The sequence below is a fragment of the Salmo salar genome, chromosome 14 (genome assembly GCF_965601325.2).
Source record: "Salmo salar chromosome 14, fSalSal1, whole genome shotgun sequence".
NCBI classification, from domain to species: domain Eukaryota; kingdom Metazoa; phylum Chordata; class Actinopteri; order Salmoniformes; family Salmonidae; genus Salmo; species Salmo salar.
Window position 1 is genome coordinate 101,383,921 of NC_138304.1, and position 19,677 is coordinate 101,403,597.

Consider the following 19,677-nt stretch of genomic DNA (forward strand, 5'->3'; position numbering starts at 1 on the left):
GCCCTTTCCGACCTGGACAAAAGGAACACCTATGTGAGAATGCTGTTCATTGACTATAGCTCAGTGTTCAACACCATAGTGCCCACAGAGCTTATCACTAAGCTAAGAACCGATAACAAACGATGAGACAGCCTATAGGAAGGAGGTCAGAGACCTGGCAGTGTGGTGCCAGGACAACGACCTCTCCCTCAATGTGAGTAAGACAAAGGAGCTGATCGTGGACTACAGGAAAAGGAGGGCCGAACAGGCCCCCAGTAACATCGACGGGGCTGTAGTGGAGCAGGTCGAAAGTTTCAAGTTCCTTGTATGAATCACTAAATTGGCTGTCATTCCCAAACAGAAGACAACTGCATTGGTACCACTTTATTTTTAAAATGTATCAACTTGTATGTCCCTGTATATATTAAGGAACACCTAACTTTACAAGACTCACACTACTCCTTTCGACAACAGCAGCAATTGCACATTCCAAGGGTATATCATGAGGTTAGAGTAAGATCTTTCAGATACAAAGACCCAACTGACTGGAATCACGTACCTATAGAAATCAGGGCATTGAAATCACACAGTGAATTTAAGAAAGCCCTATTTCACTTTTAAGAACAAACTGTTTCATTTTTTTAAACTAATAGAAACATCACCATGTGAAGATATTAGTAAATATCTATGTATGTATATATTATAGGTACTGTGTTTTATTAGTTGTATTAGTAGCTGTAGCAGTATTTTATTAGTTCTAGCAGTAGTTTATTAGTTCTAGCAGTAGTTTATATTAGCTGGAGCAGTACTTTATTAGTTCTAGCAGTAGTTTATTAGCTGGAGCAGTAGTTTATTAGTTCTAGCAGTAGTTTATATTAGCTGGAGCAGTACTTTATTAGTTCTAGCAGTAGTTTATTAGCTGGAGCAGTAATTTATATTAGCTGGAGCAGTAGTTTATTAGCTGGAGCAGTAGTTTATATTAGTTGGAGCAGTAGTTTATTAGCTGGAGCAGTAGTTTATATTAGTTGGAGCAGTAGTTTATATTAGTTGGAGCAGTAGTTTATATTAGCTGGAGCAGTAGTTTATATTAGTTGGAGCAGTAGTTTATATTAGCTGGAGCAGTAGTTTATATTAGCTGTAGCAGTAGTTTATATTAGCTGGAGCAGTAGTTTATATTAGCTGGAGCAGTAGTTTATATTAGCTGGAGCAGTAGTTTATATTAGCTGGAGCAGTAGTTTATTAGCTGGAGCAGTAGTTTATATTAGCTGGAGCAGTAGTTTATATTAGCTGGAGCAGTAGTTTATATTAGCTGGAGCAGTAGTTTATATTAGCTGGAGCAGTAGTTTGTATTAGCGGTAGTTTATATTAACTGTAGCGGTAGTTTATATTAGCTGAAGCAGTAGTTTATATTAGCTGTAGCAGTAGTTTATATTGACTGTAGCGGTAGTTTATATTAGCGGTAGTTTATATTAGCTGTAGCGGTAGTTTATATTAGCTGTAGCGGTAGTTTATATTAGCTGTAGCGGTAGTTTATATTAACTGTAGCAGTAGTTTATATTGACTGTAGCGGTAATTTATATTGACTGTAGCGGTAGTTTATATTAGCGGTAGTTTATATTAGCTGTAGTTTATATTAGCTGTAGCGGTAGTTTATATTAGCTGTAGTTTATATTAATGTCACATCCTGGCCAGTATAAGGGTTAATTGGTATTGTAGTTTGGTCAGGACGTGGCAGAGGGTATTTGTTTTATGTGGTTCAGGGTGGTGTTTTGGAAATAGGGCGTTTGATTTAGTATTTCCGGGTTTTTGGTTTATGATTTATTTTTAGGTAATTCTATGTCTAGTCTAGGTAGTCTGTGTTTCTATGGTTGATTAATTGGGGTTGGGACTCTCAATTGAAGGCAGGTGTTTTCTCTTTGCCTTTGATTGAGAGTCCCATATATTAGGGTGTGTTTGTGTTTTGGATTTGTGGGAGATTGTTTTTGCATTGCGTGTTTTTGTGAGCCTGCAAAACTGTCATTTGTCGTGCTTATTGTTTTCTTGTTTTTTCGTGTTCAACGTTCTTTAATAAATTAAGAAAATGAACACCAACTCTACTGCGTATCTGTCCACACTTTCAGACGACGATTTCGCTATATCATCGGATGATGAAGAAGTTCGTGACAATTAACTGTAGCAGTCGTTTATATTAGCTGTAGCGGTAGTTTATATTAACTGTAGCGGTAGTTTATATTAACTGTAGTTTATATTAACTGTAGTTTATATTTACTGTAGCGGTAGTTTATATTGACTGTAGCAGTAGTTTATATTAGCTGTAGTTTATATTAGCTGTAGCGGTAGTTTATATTAACTGTAGTTTATATTAATGTCACGTCCTGGTCAGTATAAGGGTTAATTGGTATTGTAGTTTGGTCAGGACGTGGCAGAGGGTATTTGTTTTATGTGGTTCAGGGTGGTGTTTTGGAAATAGGGCGTTTGATTTAGTATTTCCGGGTTTTTGGTTTATGATTTATGTTTAGGTAATTCTATGTCTGTAGCAGTAGTTTATATTAGCTGTAGCGGTAGTTTATATTAGCTGTAGCGGTAGTTTATATTAGCTGTAGCAGTAGTTTTTATTAGCTGTAGCAGTAGTTTATATTAACTGTCATTTATATTAGCTGTAGCAGTAGTTTATTTTAGCTGTAGCAGTAGTTTATATTGACTGTGGCGGGAGTTTATATTAACTGTAGCAGTAGTTTATTTTAGCTGTAGCAGTAGTTTATATTAGCTGTAGCGGTAGTTTATATTAACTGTAGCAGTAGTTTATATTAACTGTAGTTTATATTAGCTGTAGCGGTAGTTTATATTAACTGTAGTGGTAGTTTATATTAACTGTGGCGGTAGTTTATATTAACTGTAGTTTATATTAGCTGTAGCGGTAGTTTATATTAGCTGTAGCAGTAGTTTATATTAACTGTAGCGGTAGTTTATATTAGCTGTAGCAGTAGTTTATATTAACTGTAGTTTATATTAGCTGTAGCAGTAGTTTATATTGACTGTAGCAGGAGTTTATATTAGCTGTAGCAGTAGTTTATATTAACTGTCGCAGTAGTTTCTATTAACTGTAGTTTATATTAGCTGTAGCAGTAGTTTATATTAACTGTAGCAGTAGTTTATATTAGCTGTAGCAGTAGTTTATATTAGCTGTAGCAGTAGTTTATATTAGCTGTAGCGGTAGTTTATATTAGCTGTAGCGGTAGTTTATATTAGCTGTAGCGGTAGTTTATATTAACTGTAGCTGTAGTTTATATTAGCTGTAGCAGTAGTTTATATTAACTGTAGTTTATATTAGCTGTAGCGGTAGTTTATATTAACTGTAGCGGTAGTTTATATTAGCTGTAGCAGTAGTTTATATTAGCTGTAGCAGTAGTTTATATTGACTGTAGCGGTAGTTTATATTAGCTGTAGCAGTAGTTTATATTAGCTGTAGCGGTAGTTTATATTAGCTGTAGCAGTAGTTTATATTAACTGTAGTGGTAGTTTATATTAGCTGTAGCAGTAGTTTATATTAGCTGTAGCAGTAGTTTATATTAACTGTAGCAGTAGTTTATATTGACTGTAGTTTATATTAGCTGTAGTGTGTAAAGGCCATTGTTGAATTTAGTAGACCAATGCGCAGCGTTGTTAGTGCTCATCATGAATTTATTCAAGATAGAACACTTTAACCAAAAAAACAAGAAACCGACAGCCAAACAGTTCTGTCAGGTGCAAAACACTAAACAGAAATTAACTACCCACAAACCCCAAAGGAAAACAGGCTGCCTAAGTATGACTCCTAATCAGTGACAACGATGTACAGCTGTCCCTGATTGAGAGCCATACCAGGCCAAAAACAAAGAAATACAAAACATAGAAAAAAGGACATAGAATGCCCACCCAAATCACACCCTGACCAAACCAAAATAGAGACATAAAAAAGGCTCTCTCAGGTCAGGGCGTGACATAGTGGTAGTTTATATTAGCTGTAGCGGTAGTTTATATTAACTGTCGCAGTAGTTTATATTAGCTGTAGTTTATATTAACTGTCGCGGTAGCTTTTATTAGCTGTATTTTATATTAACTGTAGAGGTAGTTTATATTAGCTGAAGTTTATATTAACTGTAGCGGTTGTTTATCCTCTCTAGGGTATGTGGGACGAAATCGTCCCACCTACTCAACAGCCAGTGGAATCCGGGGGCGCGATATTCAAATACCTTAGAAATGCTATTACTTCAATTTCTCAAACATATGACTATTTTACACCATTTTAAAGACAAGTCTCTCGTTAATCTAACCACACTGTCCGATTTTAAAAAGGCTTTACAACGAAAGCAAAACATTAGATTATGTCAGCAGAGTACCCAGCCAGAAATAATCAGACACCCATTTTTCAAGCTAGCATATAATGTCACATAAACCCAAACCACAGCTAAATGCAGCACTAACCTTTGATGATCTTCATCAGATGACACTCCTAGGACATTATGTTATACAATACATGCATGTTTTGTTCAATCAAGTTCATATTTATATCAAAAACCATCTTTTTACATTAGCATGTGACGTTCAGAACTAGCATACCCACCGCAAACTTCCGGTGAATTTACTAAATTACTCACGATAAACGTTCACAAAAAACATAACAATTATTTTAAGAATTATAGATACAGAACTCCTTTATGCATTCGCTATGTCCGATTTTAAAATAGCTTTTCGGCAAAAGCACATTTTGCAATATTCTGAGTAGATAGCCCGGCCATCACGGGCTAGCTATTTTGACACCCACCAAGTTTGGCACTCACCAAACTCAGATTTACTATAAGAAAAATTGGATCTCCTTTGCTGTTCTTCGTCAGAATGCACTCCCAGGACTTCTACTTCAATAACAAATGTTGGTTTGGTTCAAAATAATCCATAGTTATGTTCAAATATCCTCTGTTTTGTTCGTGCGTTCAAGACACTATCCGAAGGGTAACGAAGGGTGACGCGCCGGCGTGTATCGTGACAAAAAATGTGTAAATATTCCATTACCGTACTTCGAAGCATGTCAAACGCTGTTTAAAATCAATTTTTAATGCGATTTTTCTCGTAAAAAAGTGATAATATTCCGACCGGGAAACCCTGTTTTCGTTCAAAGACTAAAAATCTAAAATGGACTCTTCACGTGCACGCGCGCACCAGTCTCATTGTTCTCAGATCGACCACTTACCAAATGCGCTACTGTTTTTCAGCCATGGCCTGCAAAGTCATCATTCAGCGTTCTGCCGCCTTCTGAGAGCCTATGGGAGCCGTAGGAAGTGTCACGTTACAGCAGAGATCCTCAGTTTTCAATAAAGAGAGAGTAGAAGGCCAAGAAATGGTCAGAGAGGGCACTTCCTGTTTGGAATCTTCTCAGGTTTTTGCCTGCCATATGGGTTCTGTTATACTCACAGACACCATTCAAACAGTTTTAGAAACTTTAGGGTGTTTTCTATCCAAATCAAACAATTATATGCATATTCTAGTTTCTGGGCAGTAGTAATAACCAGATTAAATCGGGTACGTTTTTTATCCGGCCGTGCAAATACTGCCCCCTACCCTAGAGAGGTTATATTAACTGTCTCGGTAGTTTATATTAACTGTCTCGGTAGTTTATATTGACTGTAGCGGTAGTTTATATTGACTGTAGCGGAAGTTTATATTAGCTGTAGCAGTAGTTTATATTAGCTGAAGCGGTAGTTTATATTAACTGTAGTTTATATTAACTGTAGCAGTAGTTTATATTAGCTGAAGCGGTAGTTTATATTAGCTGAAGCGGTAGTTTATATTGAAAGTAGCGGTAGTTTATATTAGCCGTAGCGGTATTTTATATTAGCCGTAGCGGTAGTTTATATTAGCTGTGGCGGTAGTTTATATTAACTGTAGCGGTAGTTTATATTAACTGTAGCGGTAGTTTATATTAGCTGTAGTGGTAGTTTATATTAGCTGTAGTTTATATTAGCTGTAGCGGTAGTTTATATTAGCTGTAGTGGTAGTTTATATTAGCTGTAGTTTATATTAGCTGTAGCAGTAGTTTATATTAGCTGTAGTTTATATTAGCTGTAGCAGTAGTTTATATTAGCTGTAGTTTATATTAGCTGTAGCAGTAGTTTATATTAGCTGTAGTTTATATTAGCTGTAGCGGTAGTTTATATTAGCTGTAGCGGTAGTTTATATTAACTGCTGCAGTAGTTTATTAGCTGCTGCCGTAGTTTAACTGCTGCAGTAGTTTAGTAGTTTATTAACTGCAGTAGTAGTTTTTATTAGCTATAGCAGTAGATTATATTGGTTGTAGCAGTAGTTTATATTAGCTGCTGCAATAGTTTGTATTAGCTGCTGCAATAGTTTATTTTAGCTGCTGCAATAGTTTGTATTCGCTGTTGCAGTAGTTTATATTAGCTGCTGCAGTAGGTTGTATTGGCTGCTGCAATCGTTTGTATTGGCTGCTGCAATCGTTTGTATTGGCTGCTGCAATCGTTTGTATTAGCTGCTGCAGTAGTTTGTATTAGTTATAGTTTATATTAGTTACAGTTTATTAGCTGCAGCAGTAGTTTATATTCGCTGCTGCAGTAGTTTGTATTAGCTGCTGCAATAGTTTGTATTCGCTGCTGCATCAGTTTGTATTCGTAGCTGCAATAGTTTGTATTCTTTGACTACGATTTGTGTATGCTAGTTATGCTACCAGTTTATACAAACAGGAGTTAGCATTTAGCAGTCACTTCTAAACCTGAAAAAGGGACATCTTCTAAATGTTATGTAGCAAAAACAAATATATTCAAATCTGACTTTAGTAACCACATTATGGGGCCTGTTACAATACATCAATCATTACCAGACTGTTACAATACACCAATCATTACAGACTGTTACAATACATCAATCATTCATTACCAGACTGTTACAATACATCAATCAATCATTACCAGACTGTTACAATACATCAATCAATCATTACAGACTGTTACAATACATCCATCATTACCAGACTGTTACAATACATCAATCATTACCAGACTGTTACAATACATCAATCATTACAGACTGTTACAATACATCAATCAATCATTACCAGACTGTTACAATACATCAATCATTACCAGACTGTTACAATACATCAATCATTACAGACTGTTACAATACATCAATCAATCATTACCAGACTGTTACAATACATCAATCATTACCAGACTGTTACAATACATCAATCATTACCAGACTGTTACAATACATCAATCATTACAGACTGTTACAATACATCAATCAATCATTACAGACTGTTACAATACATCAATCATTACCAGACTGTTACAATACATCCATCATTACCAGACTGTTACAATACATCAATCATTACCAGACTGTTACAATACATCAATCATTACAGACTGTTACAATACATCCATCAATCATTACCAGACTGTTACAATACATCCATCAATCATTACCAGACTGTTACAATACATCAATCATTACCAGACTGTTACAATACATCAATCATTACAGACTGTTACAATACATCCATCAATCATTGCAGACTGTTACAATGCATCAATCATTACAGACTGTTACAATACATCAATCATTACCAGACTGTTAGAATACATCCATCAATAATTACAAAACTGTTACAATACATTTACCAGTCATATTACTAGTGTTTGTCATGATCGCTATCTTCGAACTCCCGATCATAAATAAACCAAGGTGCAGCATGCATGGAATTCCACATCTTTTAATGAAAATGAAACTCACCAAAACAACAAACAGGAGAAAAACGAAAACGTGACGTTCTGTGGCTGCTCAAAGGCAGCTACACAAAAACAAGATCCCACAACTGAAGGTGGAAAAAGGGCTGCCTAAGTATGGTTCCCAATCAGAGACAATGATAAACAGCTGCCTCTGATTAGGAACCACACTCGGCTCAACACAAAGAAATAGACAAACTAGATTGCCCACCCCACATCACACCCTGACCTAACCAAACTAGAGGAAAATAAACGTCTCTCTAAGGTCAGTGCGTGACAGTGTTAGAGGTTCCAAGCCTGTTCTATTGATTCTATTTACCAGTCATATTACCAGGGTTAGAGGTTCCAAGACTGTTCTATTCATTCTGTTTCTATGTGTGCTGCTGCATTGTGGTCATTCAGTCAGCTGTTTTTTCGACAAAAAAAACAACAAAACAAATATAGATAGATATTTTTTTTGACCTGTTATGACAGTTATTTTATTCTCATGACGGTCTTCATCCAGAACCGTAATTGTGCCAGGCTTATTCAAATGTACTCGTTTCCCTAAGTATAATGCTTTTGATTACTCCTAATTGCCCCTGAAGGGATTAATCAAAGTTGAATTAGATTCAGTTGAGAATTGACTTGAATGATGAATTCCATTACATTGCGTTGAATGTAATTCATTGTAATGTCTTCCTAGGACCAGCAGGGGGCGCATGTCGAGACAGAGCCTCTGTGTGTCTTGGATTTCTTTGTGAAAGAGAACCTTCAGAGGCACGGCTACGGACTGGAGCTGTTTAGCTTCATGCTGCAGGTGAGACAGACACCACGCCTTTACTTGGGACGGATGCAGGGTTGGGGTTTACCTGTCACCGATGCAGGGTTGGGGTTTACCTGCACCGATGCAGGGTTGGGGTTTACCTGTCACCGATGCAGGGTTGGGGTTTACCTGCACCGATGCAGGGTTGGGGTTTACCTGCACCGATGCAGGGTTGGGGTTTACCTGTCACCGATGCAGGGTTGGGGTTTACCTGTCACCGATGCAGGGTTGGGGTTTACCTGTCACCGATGCAGGGTTGGGGTTTACCTGCACCGATGCAGGGTTGGGGTTTACCTGCACCGATGCAGGGTTGGGGTTTACCTGCACCGATGCAGGGTTGGGGTTTACCTGTCACCGATGCAGGGTTGGGGTTTACCTGCACCGATGCAGGGTTGGGGTTTACCTGTCACCGATGCAGGGTTGGGGTTTACCTGTCACCGATGCAGGGTTGGGGTTTACCTGTCACCGATGCAGGGTTGGGGTTTACCTGCACCGATGCAGGGTTGGGGTTTACCTGCACCGATGCAGGGTTGGGGTTTACCTGTCACCGATGCAGGGTTGGGGTTTACCTGCACCGATGCAGGGTTGGGGTTTACCTGCACCGATGCAGGGTTGGGGTTTACCTGTCACCGATGCAGGGTTGGGGTTTACCTGTCACCGATGCAGGGTTGGGGTTTACCTGCACCGATGCAGGGTTGGGGTTTACCTGTCACCGATGCAGGGTTGGGGTTTACCTGGGACGGATGCAGGGTTGGGGTTTACCTGTCATGGGGTCAATTCGAATTGGCGTAAACTGAAATATAATTGAAAAATTGCATTTGTCAGTAATGATTTCTCAATAAACTGTGAAGGAGATATTTATTTTTAAATGTTTTAAATTTGTCCATTGTAAATTCAAATCACTTCCTGAATTGAGATGCTTCAATTGGAATTGACTCCAACCCAGGACAGAAGGAATGAACACTGAATGATTACACCTGACTGAATACTGGGGTATATTCACTAGGAAGCAAACGGGAAGGGACCTACCTGAATTTGTCCGATAAGAAACTTGTTTTCGTTAGAAGTTTTTTTGTTACAAAGCTTTTTGCTACAGTTCGCGCTAATGAATACACCCCTGCTCTCATGATTGTTGAGCGGAGCACTCAGTCTTGTTTGACCCGGGGTGTATTCATTACGCCGATTCTGTTGCAAAACATTTTGCAACAGAAACCGTTTAATCTAAACTCTGTTGAGTTCCGTTTTGTTCTTGAACGGAAGTTGTAGTTCAGTCGTGTCTCTCTTAAAAAAAAAAATAAGGGTCTGGAAGAAGTTGGAAGGAACCCCACAGACTTCGCTCCACTTTAGCGAACGGAAGAATCTATCATTTATAGATGTGCAACTTGTGCCGAGTACTTCGTAAACTATTCAGATTGGAATGGCAACACGTGGAAACCATACAATTAAAATTAAACTACAACTTCCATTTAAGAACTCAACAGCTTTTATGTCGTGTTGAAGAGCGTTTGGGAGTAAACGATCTCTGTTGAAAAACATATTTTTTTTTCAACAGATTACATTTTTTTTGCAATAGAATTAGTGTAATGAATACACCCCAGGCTATGAAAACTAGAGCGCACAGACTGGAATGTGGTGGAGGCAGAGTCGCTGCACTAGAAGTGATATTGCTAGAGATTACAGAGTGTTGTCAACAGGGTGTTTTCCCAAATGTCTGTTTGCTCGTTGAGACGTGCTTTAATTGCTCCGTTTTTTTTTTTCTCCCCCCCATGTTCAGCACAAAAAGGTGGAGCCAGTGCTGATGGCTTACGACAGGCCCTCCCCTAAGTTCCTCTCTTTCCTGGAGAAGCATTACTGTCTGAAAAACAGTGTACCTCAGGTATGATTTCAGGGCGGTCTCTCCTCCCCAACACCATATCGTCACTCTGGTAAATGATTATACAGGCCTGACACCAACAGCCTAATATAATGGAAATAGCTCTGAAAATATCATAAACAAACTGTTTCAGACTGAGATAAGACAGGAGGTGAAGGGGTTATGGGCTAAATATAGAAAGCATGACTGGTGCAGTTAAGATATGATTTGATATTGATATGACGCAGGCAGGACGGTACTATTAGATAAAAGTAGATGTAGATTTCCATGAGTCCCCTGGGCATATCAAACTGAGATACAGTCAGCCATTACACTGACATAGTCAGCCATTATCAGTCATGTGACTTGTCACCTCCAGACGACGAAAGCAATGTAGATAAATGAAATAGTCCTGTTTAATAAAGAAGAAAACTTTTTGTAAGCAGAGATGGAATTATACAGTACCAACAATATTTTAGGAGTATTCAATCAATAAATCAGTTGAACACATTTAAACCCGTTTATAAAAATGTATAATTTCTTATAATTATAAAAGTTCAAGTTTTAGCCTCATGTTTTCATGTTTTATCTGATGAGACAATATTTCACTTGAGATCCAAATACTCCCTCCGGTTGTTAAAAAATATATTGTTTTGTTGCTAAGGGTGGTGTTGTTATGAGGGTGGTGTTGCTAAGGGTGGTGTTGTTATGAGGGTGGTGTTGTTATGAGGGTGGTGTTGTTATGAGGGTGTTGTTGTTATGAGGGTGTTATGAGGGTGGTGTTGCTAAGGGTGGTGTTGTTATGAGGGTGGTGTTGTTATGAGGGTGTTGATGAGGGTGGTGTTGCTAGAGGGTGGTGTTGTTATGAGGGTGGTGTTGTTATGAGGGTGTTGCTAAGGGTGGTGTTGTTATGAGGGTGGTGTTGTTATGAGGGGTTGCTAAGGGTGGTGTTGTTATGAGGGTGGTGTTGTTATGAGGGTGTGTTGCTATGAGGGTGGTGTTGTTATGAGGGTGGTGTTGTTATGAGGGTGGTGTTGTTATGAGGGTGGTGTTGTTATGAGGGTGGTGTTGTTATGAGGGTGTGTTGCTATGAGGGTGGTGTTGTTATGAGGGTGGTGTTGTTATGAGGGTGGTGTTGTTATGAGGGTGTTGCTAAGGGTGGTGTTGTTATGAGGGTGGTGTTGTTATGAGGGTGGTGTTGTTATGAGGGTGGTGTTGTTATGAGGGTGGTGTTGTTATGAGGGTGGTGTTGTTATGAGGGTGGTGTTGCTATGAGGGTGTTGCTAAGGGTGGTGTTGTTATGAGGGTGGTGTTGTTATGAGGGTGGTGTTGCTATGAGGGTGGTGTTGTTATGAGGGTGGTGTTGTTATGAGGGTGGTGTTGTTATGAGGGTGGTGTTGCTATGAGGGTGGTGTTGTTATGAGGGTGGTGTTGTTATGAGGGTGTTGTTGTTATGAGGGTGGAGTTGTTATGAGGGTGGTGTTGTTATGAGGGTGGTGTTGTTATGAGGGTGGTGTTGTTATGAGGGTGTTGCTAAGGGTGGTGTTGTTATGAGGGTGGTGTTGTTATGAGGGTGGTGTTGTTATGAGGGTGGTGTTGTTATGAGGGTGGTGTTGCTTATGGAGGGTGTTATGAGGGTGTTGTTGTTATGAGGGTGGAGTTGTTATGAGGGTGGTGTTGCTATGAGGGTGGTGTTGCTATGAGGGTGGTGTTGTTATGAGGGTGGTGTTGTTATGAGGGTGGTGTTGTTATGAGGGTGGTGTTGTTATGAGGGTGTTGCTAAGGGTGGTGTTGTTATGAGGGTGGTGTTGCTATGAGGGTGGTGTTGTTATGAGGGTGGTGTTGTTATGAGGGTGGTGTTGTTATGAGGGTGGTGTTGTTATGAGGGTGTTGATGAGGGTGGTGTTGTTATGAGGGTGGAGTTGTTATGAGGGTGGTGTTGTTATGAGGGTGGTGTTGCTATGAGGGTGGTGTTGTTATGAGGGTGGTGTTGTTATGAGGGTGGTGTTGTTATGAGGGTGGTGTTGTTATGGGTGGTGTTGCTATGAGGGTGGTGTTGTTATGAGGGTGGTGTTGCTATGAGGGTGGTGTTGTTATGAGGGTGGTGTTGTTATGAGGGTGGTGTTGTTATGAGGGTGGAGTTGTTATGAGGGTGGTGTTGTTATGAGGGTGGTGTTGCTAAGGGTGGTGTTGTTATGAGGGTGGTGTTGTTATGAGGGTGGTGTTGCTATGAGGGTGGTGTTGTTATGAGGGTGGTGTTGTTATGAGGGTGGTGTTGTTATGAGGGTGGTGTTGCTATGAGGGTGGTGTTGTTATGAGGGTGGTGTTGTTATGAGGGTGGTGTTGTTATGAGGGTGGTGTTGTTATGAGGGTGGTGTTGTTATGAGGGTGGTGTTGTTATGAGGGTGGTGTTGTTATGAGGGTGGTGTTGTTATGAGGGTGGAGTTGTTATGAGGGTGGAGTTGTTATGAGGGTGGTGTTGTTATGAGGGTGGTGTTGCTAAGGGTGGTGTTGTTATGAAGGTGGTGTTGTTATGAGGGTGTTGTTGTTATGAGGGTGGAGTTGTTATGAGGGTGGTGTTGTTATGAGGGTGGTGTTGCTAAGGGTGGTGTTGTTATGAGGGTGGTGTTGTTATGAGGGTGGTGTTGTTATGAGGGTGGTGTTGTTATGAGGGTGGTGTTGTTATGAGGGTGTTGTTGTTATGAGGGTGGTGTTGTTATGAGGGTGGTGTTGTTATGAGGGTGGTGTTGTTATGAGGGTGGTGTTGTTATGAGGGTGGAGTTGTTATGAGGGTGGTGTTGTTATGAGGGTGGAGTTGTTATGAGGGTGGTGTTGTTATGAGGGTGGTGTTGTTATGAGGGTGGTGTTGTTATGAGGGTGTTGTTATGAGGGTGGTGTTGTTATGAGGGTGGTGTTGTTATGAGGGTGGTGTTGTTATGAGGGTGTTGCTAAGGGTGGTGTTGTTATGAGGGTGGTGTTGTTATGAGGGTGGTGTTGTTATGAGGGTGGTGTTGTTATGAGGGTGGTGTTGTTATGAGGGTGGTGTTGTTATGAGGGTGGAGTTGTTATGAGGGTGGTGTTGTTATGAGGGTGGTGTTGTTATGAGGGTGTTGTTATGAGAGTGGTGTTGTTATGAGAGTGTTGTTATGAGGGTGTTGTTAAGGGTGGTGTTGTTATGAGGGTGGTGTTGTTATGAGGGGGTGTTGTTATGAGGGTGTTGCTAAGGGTGGTGTTGTTATGAGGGTGGTGTTGTTATGAGGGTGGTGGTGTTATGAGGGTGGTGTTGTTATGAGGGTGGTGTTGTTATGAGGGTGGTGTTGTTATGAGGGTGTTGTTGTTATGAGGGTGTTGCTAAGGGTGTTGTTGTTATGAGGGTGGTGTTGTTATGAGGGTGGTGTTGTTATGAGGGTGGTGTTGTTATGAGGGTGTTGTTATGAGGGTGGTGTTGTTATGAGGGTGGTGTTGTTATGAGGGTGGTGTTGTTATGAGGGTGGTGTTGCTAAGGGTGGTGTTGTTATGAGGGTGGTGTTGTTATGAGGGTGGTGTTGTTATGAGAGTGGTGTTGTTATGAGGGTGGTGTTGTTATGAGGGTGTTGTTGTTATGAGGGTGTTGTTGTTATGAGGGTGGTGTTGTTATGAGGGTGGTGTTGTTATGAGGGTGGTGTTGCTAAGGGTGGTGTTGTTATGAGGGTGTTGTTGTTATGAGGGTGGTGTTGTTATGAGGGTGGAGTTGTTATGAGGGTGGAGTTGTTATGAGGGTGTTGTTATGGAAAGGTGAGGATAGACAACAGCGTGTTGGGGTCTATGAGTGTGTCCCTAGGGGCCCTGGTCAGAAGTAGTGCACTACGTTACCCATAGGGCCCTGGTCAGAAGTAGTGCACTACGTTACCCATAGGGCCCTGGTCAGAAGTAGTGCACTACATTACCCATATGGCCCTGGTCAGAAGTAGTGCACTACATTACCTATAGGGCTCTGGTCCGAAGTAGTGCACTACGTTACCTATAGGGCTCTGGTCCGAAGTAGTGCACTATAAAGAGAATAGGGTGCCATTTGGGATGCACACGATGAGTCACTTCCTGTTTGTGATTACACCACAGTGTGTCCTCCAGACTGAGATAACCTCCAAAGCCTTACTCATCATGCTGGCCCTATGGTTTATGATTCTGTTAATAACCTCCAAAGCCTTGCTCATCATGCTGGCCCTATGGTTAACGATTCTGTTAATAACCTCCAAAGCCTTGCTCATCATGCTGGCCCTATGGTTAATGATTCTGTTAAACAGACTAAATATACTGCTCAAAAAAATAAAGGGAACACTTAAACAACACATCCTAGATCTGAATGAAAGAAATAATCTTATTAAATACTTTTTTCTTTACATAGTTGAATGTGCTGCCAACAAAATCACACAAAAATAATCAATGGAAATCCAGTTTATCAACCCATGGAGGTCTGGATTTGGAGTCACACTAAAAATTTAAGTGGAAAACCACACTACAGGCTGATCCAACTTTGATGTAATGTCCTTAAAACAAGTCAAAATGAGGCTCAGTAGTGTGTGTGGCCTCCACGTGCCTGTATGACCTCCCTACAATGCCTGGGCATGCTCCTGATGAGGTGGCGGATGGTCTCCTGAGGGATCTCCTCCCAGACCTGGACTAAAGCATTCACCAACTACTGGACAGTCTGTGGTGCAACGTGGCATTGGTGGATGGAGCGAGACATGATGTCCCAGATGTGCTCAATTGGATTCAGGTCTGGGGAACGGGCGGGCCAGTCCATAGCATCAATGCCTTCCTCTTGCAGGAACTGCTGACACACTCCAGCCACATGAGGTCTAGCATTGTCTTGCATTAGGAGGAACCCAGGGCCAACCGCACCAGCATATGGTCTCACAAGGGGGCTGAGGATCTCATCTCGGTACCTAATGGCAGTCAGGCTACCTCTGGCGAGCACATGGAGGGCTGTGCGGGCCCCCAAAGAAATGCCACCCCACACCATGACTGACCCACCGCCAAACCGGTCATGCTGGAGGATATTGCAGGCAGCAGAACGTTCTCCACGGCGTCTCCAGACTCTGTCACGTCTGTCACATGTGCTCAGTGTGAACCTGCTTTCATCTGTGAAGAGCACAGGGCGCCAGTGGCGAATTTGCCAATCTTGGTGTTCTCTGGCAAATGCCAAACATCCTGCACGGTGTTGGGCTGTAAGCACAACCCCCACCTGTGGACGTCGGGCCCTCATACCACCCTCATGGAGTCTGTTTCTGACCGTTTGAGCAGACACATGCACATTTGTGGCCTGCTGGAGGTCATTTTGCAGGGCTCTGGCAGTGCTTCTCCTGCTCCTCCTTGCACAAAGGCGGAGGTAGCGGTCCTGCTGCTGGGTTGTTGCCCTCCTACGGCCTCCTCCACGTCTCCTGATGTACTGGCCTGTCTCCTGGTAGCGCCTCCATGCCCTGGACACTACGCTGACAGACACAGCAAACCTTCTTGCCACAGCTCGCGTTGATGTGCCATCCTGGATGAGCTGCACTACCTGAGCCACTTGTGTGGGTTGTAGACTCCGTCTCATGCTACCACTAGAGTGAAAGCACCGCCAGCATTCAAAAGTGAGCAAAACATCAGCCAGGAAGCATAGAAACTGAGAAGTGGTCTGTGGTCCCCACCTGCAGAACCACTCCTTTATTGGGGGTGTCTTGCTAATTGCCTATAATTTCCACCTGTTGTCTATTCCATTTGCACAACAGCATGTGAAATTTATTGTCAATCAGTGTTGCTTCCTAAGTGGACAGTTTGATTTCACAGAAGTGTGATTGACTTGGAGTTACATTGTGTTGTTTAAGTGTTCCCTTTATTTTTTTGAGCAGTGTACATTACCTGGATGTCATGTATCTATCATCTACCTGGTGATTTATTTATCTTCCTTAGTGTCATCACTCTTTCTCTCTCTCTCTCTCTCTCTCTCTTCCTGACCCTGTCCCCTTCTTTCTCTCTCTCTCTCTTCCTGACCCCCGTCCTCCCTCTCTCTTTCTAGGTCAATAACTTTGTGGTGTTTGACGGTTTCTTCGCCAAAAGATCAGGTAATATTCTAGAATATTCTGCCTATATATCTTAATTCTATCTGTGTTGTTTTGGATAAATAGTGTTGTGTAACTGACTGTGTCCCAAATGGTTCTCTTTTCCCTATATAGTACACTACTTTATACTAGAGCCCTGTGGGTCCTGGTCAAGAGTAGTGCACTAAATAGGAAATAGAGTGCCATTAGGACGCACCAACAGTTGTCTCTTCATGCCTGTGGTGCTGTGGTAGTAGGAGTATGGTTTGGACTAGCGTGGGCATCCACACCCTCACAGGTGCCTTCTATTGGCACGTCTAATGTGGAGTAGGCTGCCTCTCTCTCTGTTCCCACTAAAACAGACACCCTAGTGTTTGCAGCTGACTTATGGCATCCGGATTCTTCGTAGCCAAAACAGTTCAGAAGAGTTTGCATGTTATTATGATGCCATTTTGTGAAGTTTTTGGACTTTTTTTTGGGCTGTTCGGGCACACAAAACATTTTCTGGAGGCAAGCCGAAGTCGGTAGCCAGAGTCTACGCCCCTTCGTTGGTGGTTGGTCAACAGTAGGGATTCTTCAATAAAGTCTTTGTTGTCATTCAACGAGAGACGACTCGTTTTCATGCACATTTTTTCATTGAGAAATACTGCACCAAAAATCTTAGTAAATGTAAAATTACGCACCTAATATCTATTTTGAGGAAGTGGCGTCTAGCTATGGCGTCTCAAAGTGGACAAACAGTATATTTCCAGTTTTTTTCTTGTTTTTCAAGTGAAGCTCTTTTAAGGGAGAATGCGAACACACTCGTTCGGTTCATCTAGCCGAGTTTGGCTAGGTGCCAGCCGAACTGAAGCATGCTGAGGCCTTTCTACCCCCTTGACTTTTTACAGCCTGAATTCAAAATGTATTCAATATTTTTTGTTCTTCTCCCATCTGCATAACTACCTCATAATGACAGGTGAAACAGGTTTTTAGAAATGTTTGCAAATTTATTGAAAACTAAATATCTAATTTACATAAGTGTTCACGCCCCTGGATCAATACTTTGTAGAAGCACCTTTGGCAGCGATTACAGCTTTGAGTCGTCTTGGGTATGTCTGTATCCGCTTTGGACATCTGGATTTGAGGATTTTCTCCCATTCTTCCTTGCATATTTTCTCAAGCTCTGTTAAAATTAGATGGGGAGTGGCGGTGAACAGCAATCTTCAAGTCTTTCCACGTATTTTCAATGGGATTCAAGTCTGGGCTTTGGCTGTTCTGAAGCCATTCCAGCATTGCTTTGCCCCAGTTTAAGGTTGTTTGCACTCTGAAGCAGGTTCTCATCAAGGATTTGCCTGTATTTGGCTCCATTCATTGTTCCCTCTATCCTTACCAGTCTCCCAGTCCCTGGCACTGAAAAGGATCCCCATAGCATGATGCTGCCACCACCATGCTTCATGGTAGGGATGGTGTTAGACGGGTGATGAGCTGTGCCTGGTTTTCTCCAGACATAGCACTTTGCAATCAGGCCAAAGAGTTAAATGTTTGTCTCATCAGGCCACAGAATATTTTCAAATGCCTTTTTGCAAACTGCTGGTGTGCTGTCATGTGCCTTTTTCTCACGAGTGCCTTCCATCTGGCCACTCTCCCGTAAAGCCCATATTGGTGAAGTGCTATAGAGACTGTGTCCTTCTGGCAGGTTCTACCATCTCAGCCAAGGAACTCTGTAGTTCTGTCAGAGTCCTTCTTGCTCAGTTTGGTCGCACGGCCAGCTCTAGGCAGTCTGGGTAGTTCCATATTTTTTCATTTTCCCAATAATGGAGACCACTGTGATCTTAGAAACACACACAAAATAGTTTTATACCCTTCGCCAGATATATGCCTCATCATAATTCTATATCTGAGATCTACAGACAGTTCCTTGGACTTTATGGTATAGTTTCTGCTCTGACATGCACTGTCAACTGTGGGACCTTATATAGACAGGTGTGTTTCTTTCTAAATCATGTGCATACAATGGAATTGGCCACAGGTGGACCCCAATCAAGTCTCAAGGATGGCGAAAGGAAATTGGATGCACCTGAGCTCAATTTGGAGTGTCATAGCAAAGAGGTGTGAATACTTACAGTACCAGTCAAAAGTTGGAAACCTACTTTAAAATAAAATGTATAAAAACATGTTTTCACTTTTTCATTATGGGGTATTCTGTGTAGATGAGTGAGAAAAAAAGAATATTTAATCCATTTTGAATTCAGGCTGTAACATAACAACATGTGGAATAAGTCAATATGAATACTTTCTGAAGGCGCTGTAGATAGAAAGATGGGTAGATACAGGGCCACTGGAATATATTCAGACACCTTGACTTTTTCCACATTTTGTTACGTTACCGCCTTATTCTAAAATTGATTAAACATTTAAAAAAAATCCTCAGCAATCTACACACAATACCCATAATAACAAAGCAAAATCTGTTTTGGGGATTTTATTGCAAATCAAAATATAAAATTCAGAAATGCCTTATTTACATAAGTATTCAGACTCTTTGCTATGAGACTTGAAATTGAGCTCAGGTGCATCCTGTGTCCATTGATCATCCTTGAGATGTTTCTACAACTTGATTGGAGTCCACCTGTGGTAAATTCAATTGATTGGACATGATTTGGAAAGGCACACACCTGTCTATATAAGGTCCCACAGTTGACAGTGCATGTCAGAGCAAAAACCAAGCCATGAGGTCGAAGGAATTGTCCGTAGAGCTCAGAGAGAGGATTTTGTAGAGGCTCAGATCTGGGGAAGGGTACCAAAACATTTCTGCAGCATTGAAGGTCCCCAATAACACAGTGGCCTCCATCATTCTTAAATGGAAGAAGTTTGGAACCACCAAGACTCTTCCTAGAATTGGCCACCCGGCCAAACTGAGCAATCGGGGGAGTAGGGCCTTGGTCAGGAAGGTGACCAAGAACCCGATGGTCACTCTGACAGAGCTCCAGAGTTCCTCTGTGGAGATGGGAGAACCTTCCAGAAGGACAACCATCTCTGCAGCACTCCACTAATCAGGCCTTTATGGTAGAGTGGCCAGACGGAAGCCACACATGACAGCCCACTTGGAGTTTGCCAAAAGGCACCTAAAGACTCTCAGACCATGAGAAACAACATTCTCTGGTCTGATGAAACCAAGATTGAACTCTTTGGCCTGAATACCAAGCGTCACATCTGGAG

The 19,677-nt window shown here is 41.4% G+C and overlaps 1 protein-coding gene across 6 annotated transcripts in view; it reads left to right on the forward strand.

The window, feature by feature from the left end:
* LOC106594333 (alpha-tubulin N-acetyltransferase 1) overlaps nucleotides 1-19,677 on the forward strand; it is a 53,393-nt gene that overhangs the window by 19,529 nt on the left and 14,187 nt on the right. For 4 of the 6 annotated variants that reach the window (XM_045695047.2, XM_082961360.1, XM_045695043.2 and 1 more), the window contains exons 5-7: nucleotides 8,446-8,559; nucleotides 10,340-10,441; nucleotides 16,455-16,500. In XM_045695047.2, coding sequence (XP_045551003.1) covers nucleotides 8,446-8,559; nucleotides 10,340-10,441; nucleotides 16,455-16,500 — 262 coding nt within the window. The remainder of the gene's footprint in view (nucleotides 1-8,445; nucleotides 8,560-10,339; nucleotides 10,442-16,454; nucleotides 16,501-19,677) is intronic. The other 2 variants (XM_082961358.1, XM_082961359.1) reach the window with 1 other exon arrangement.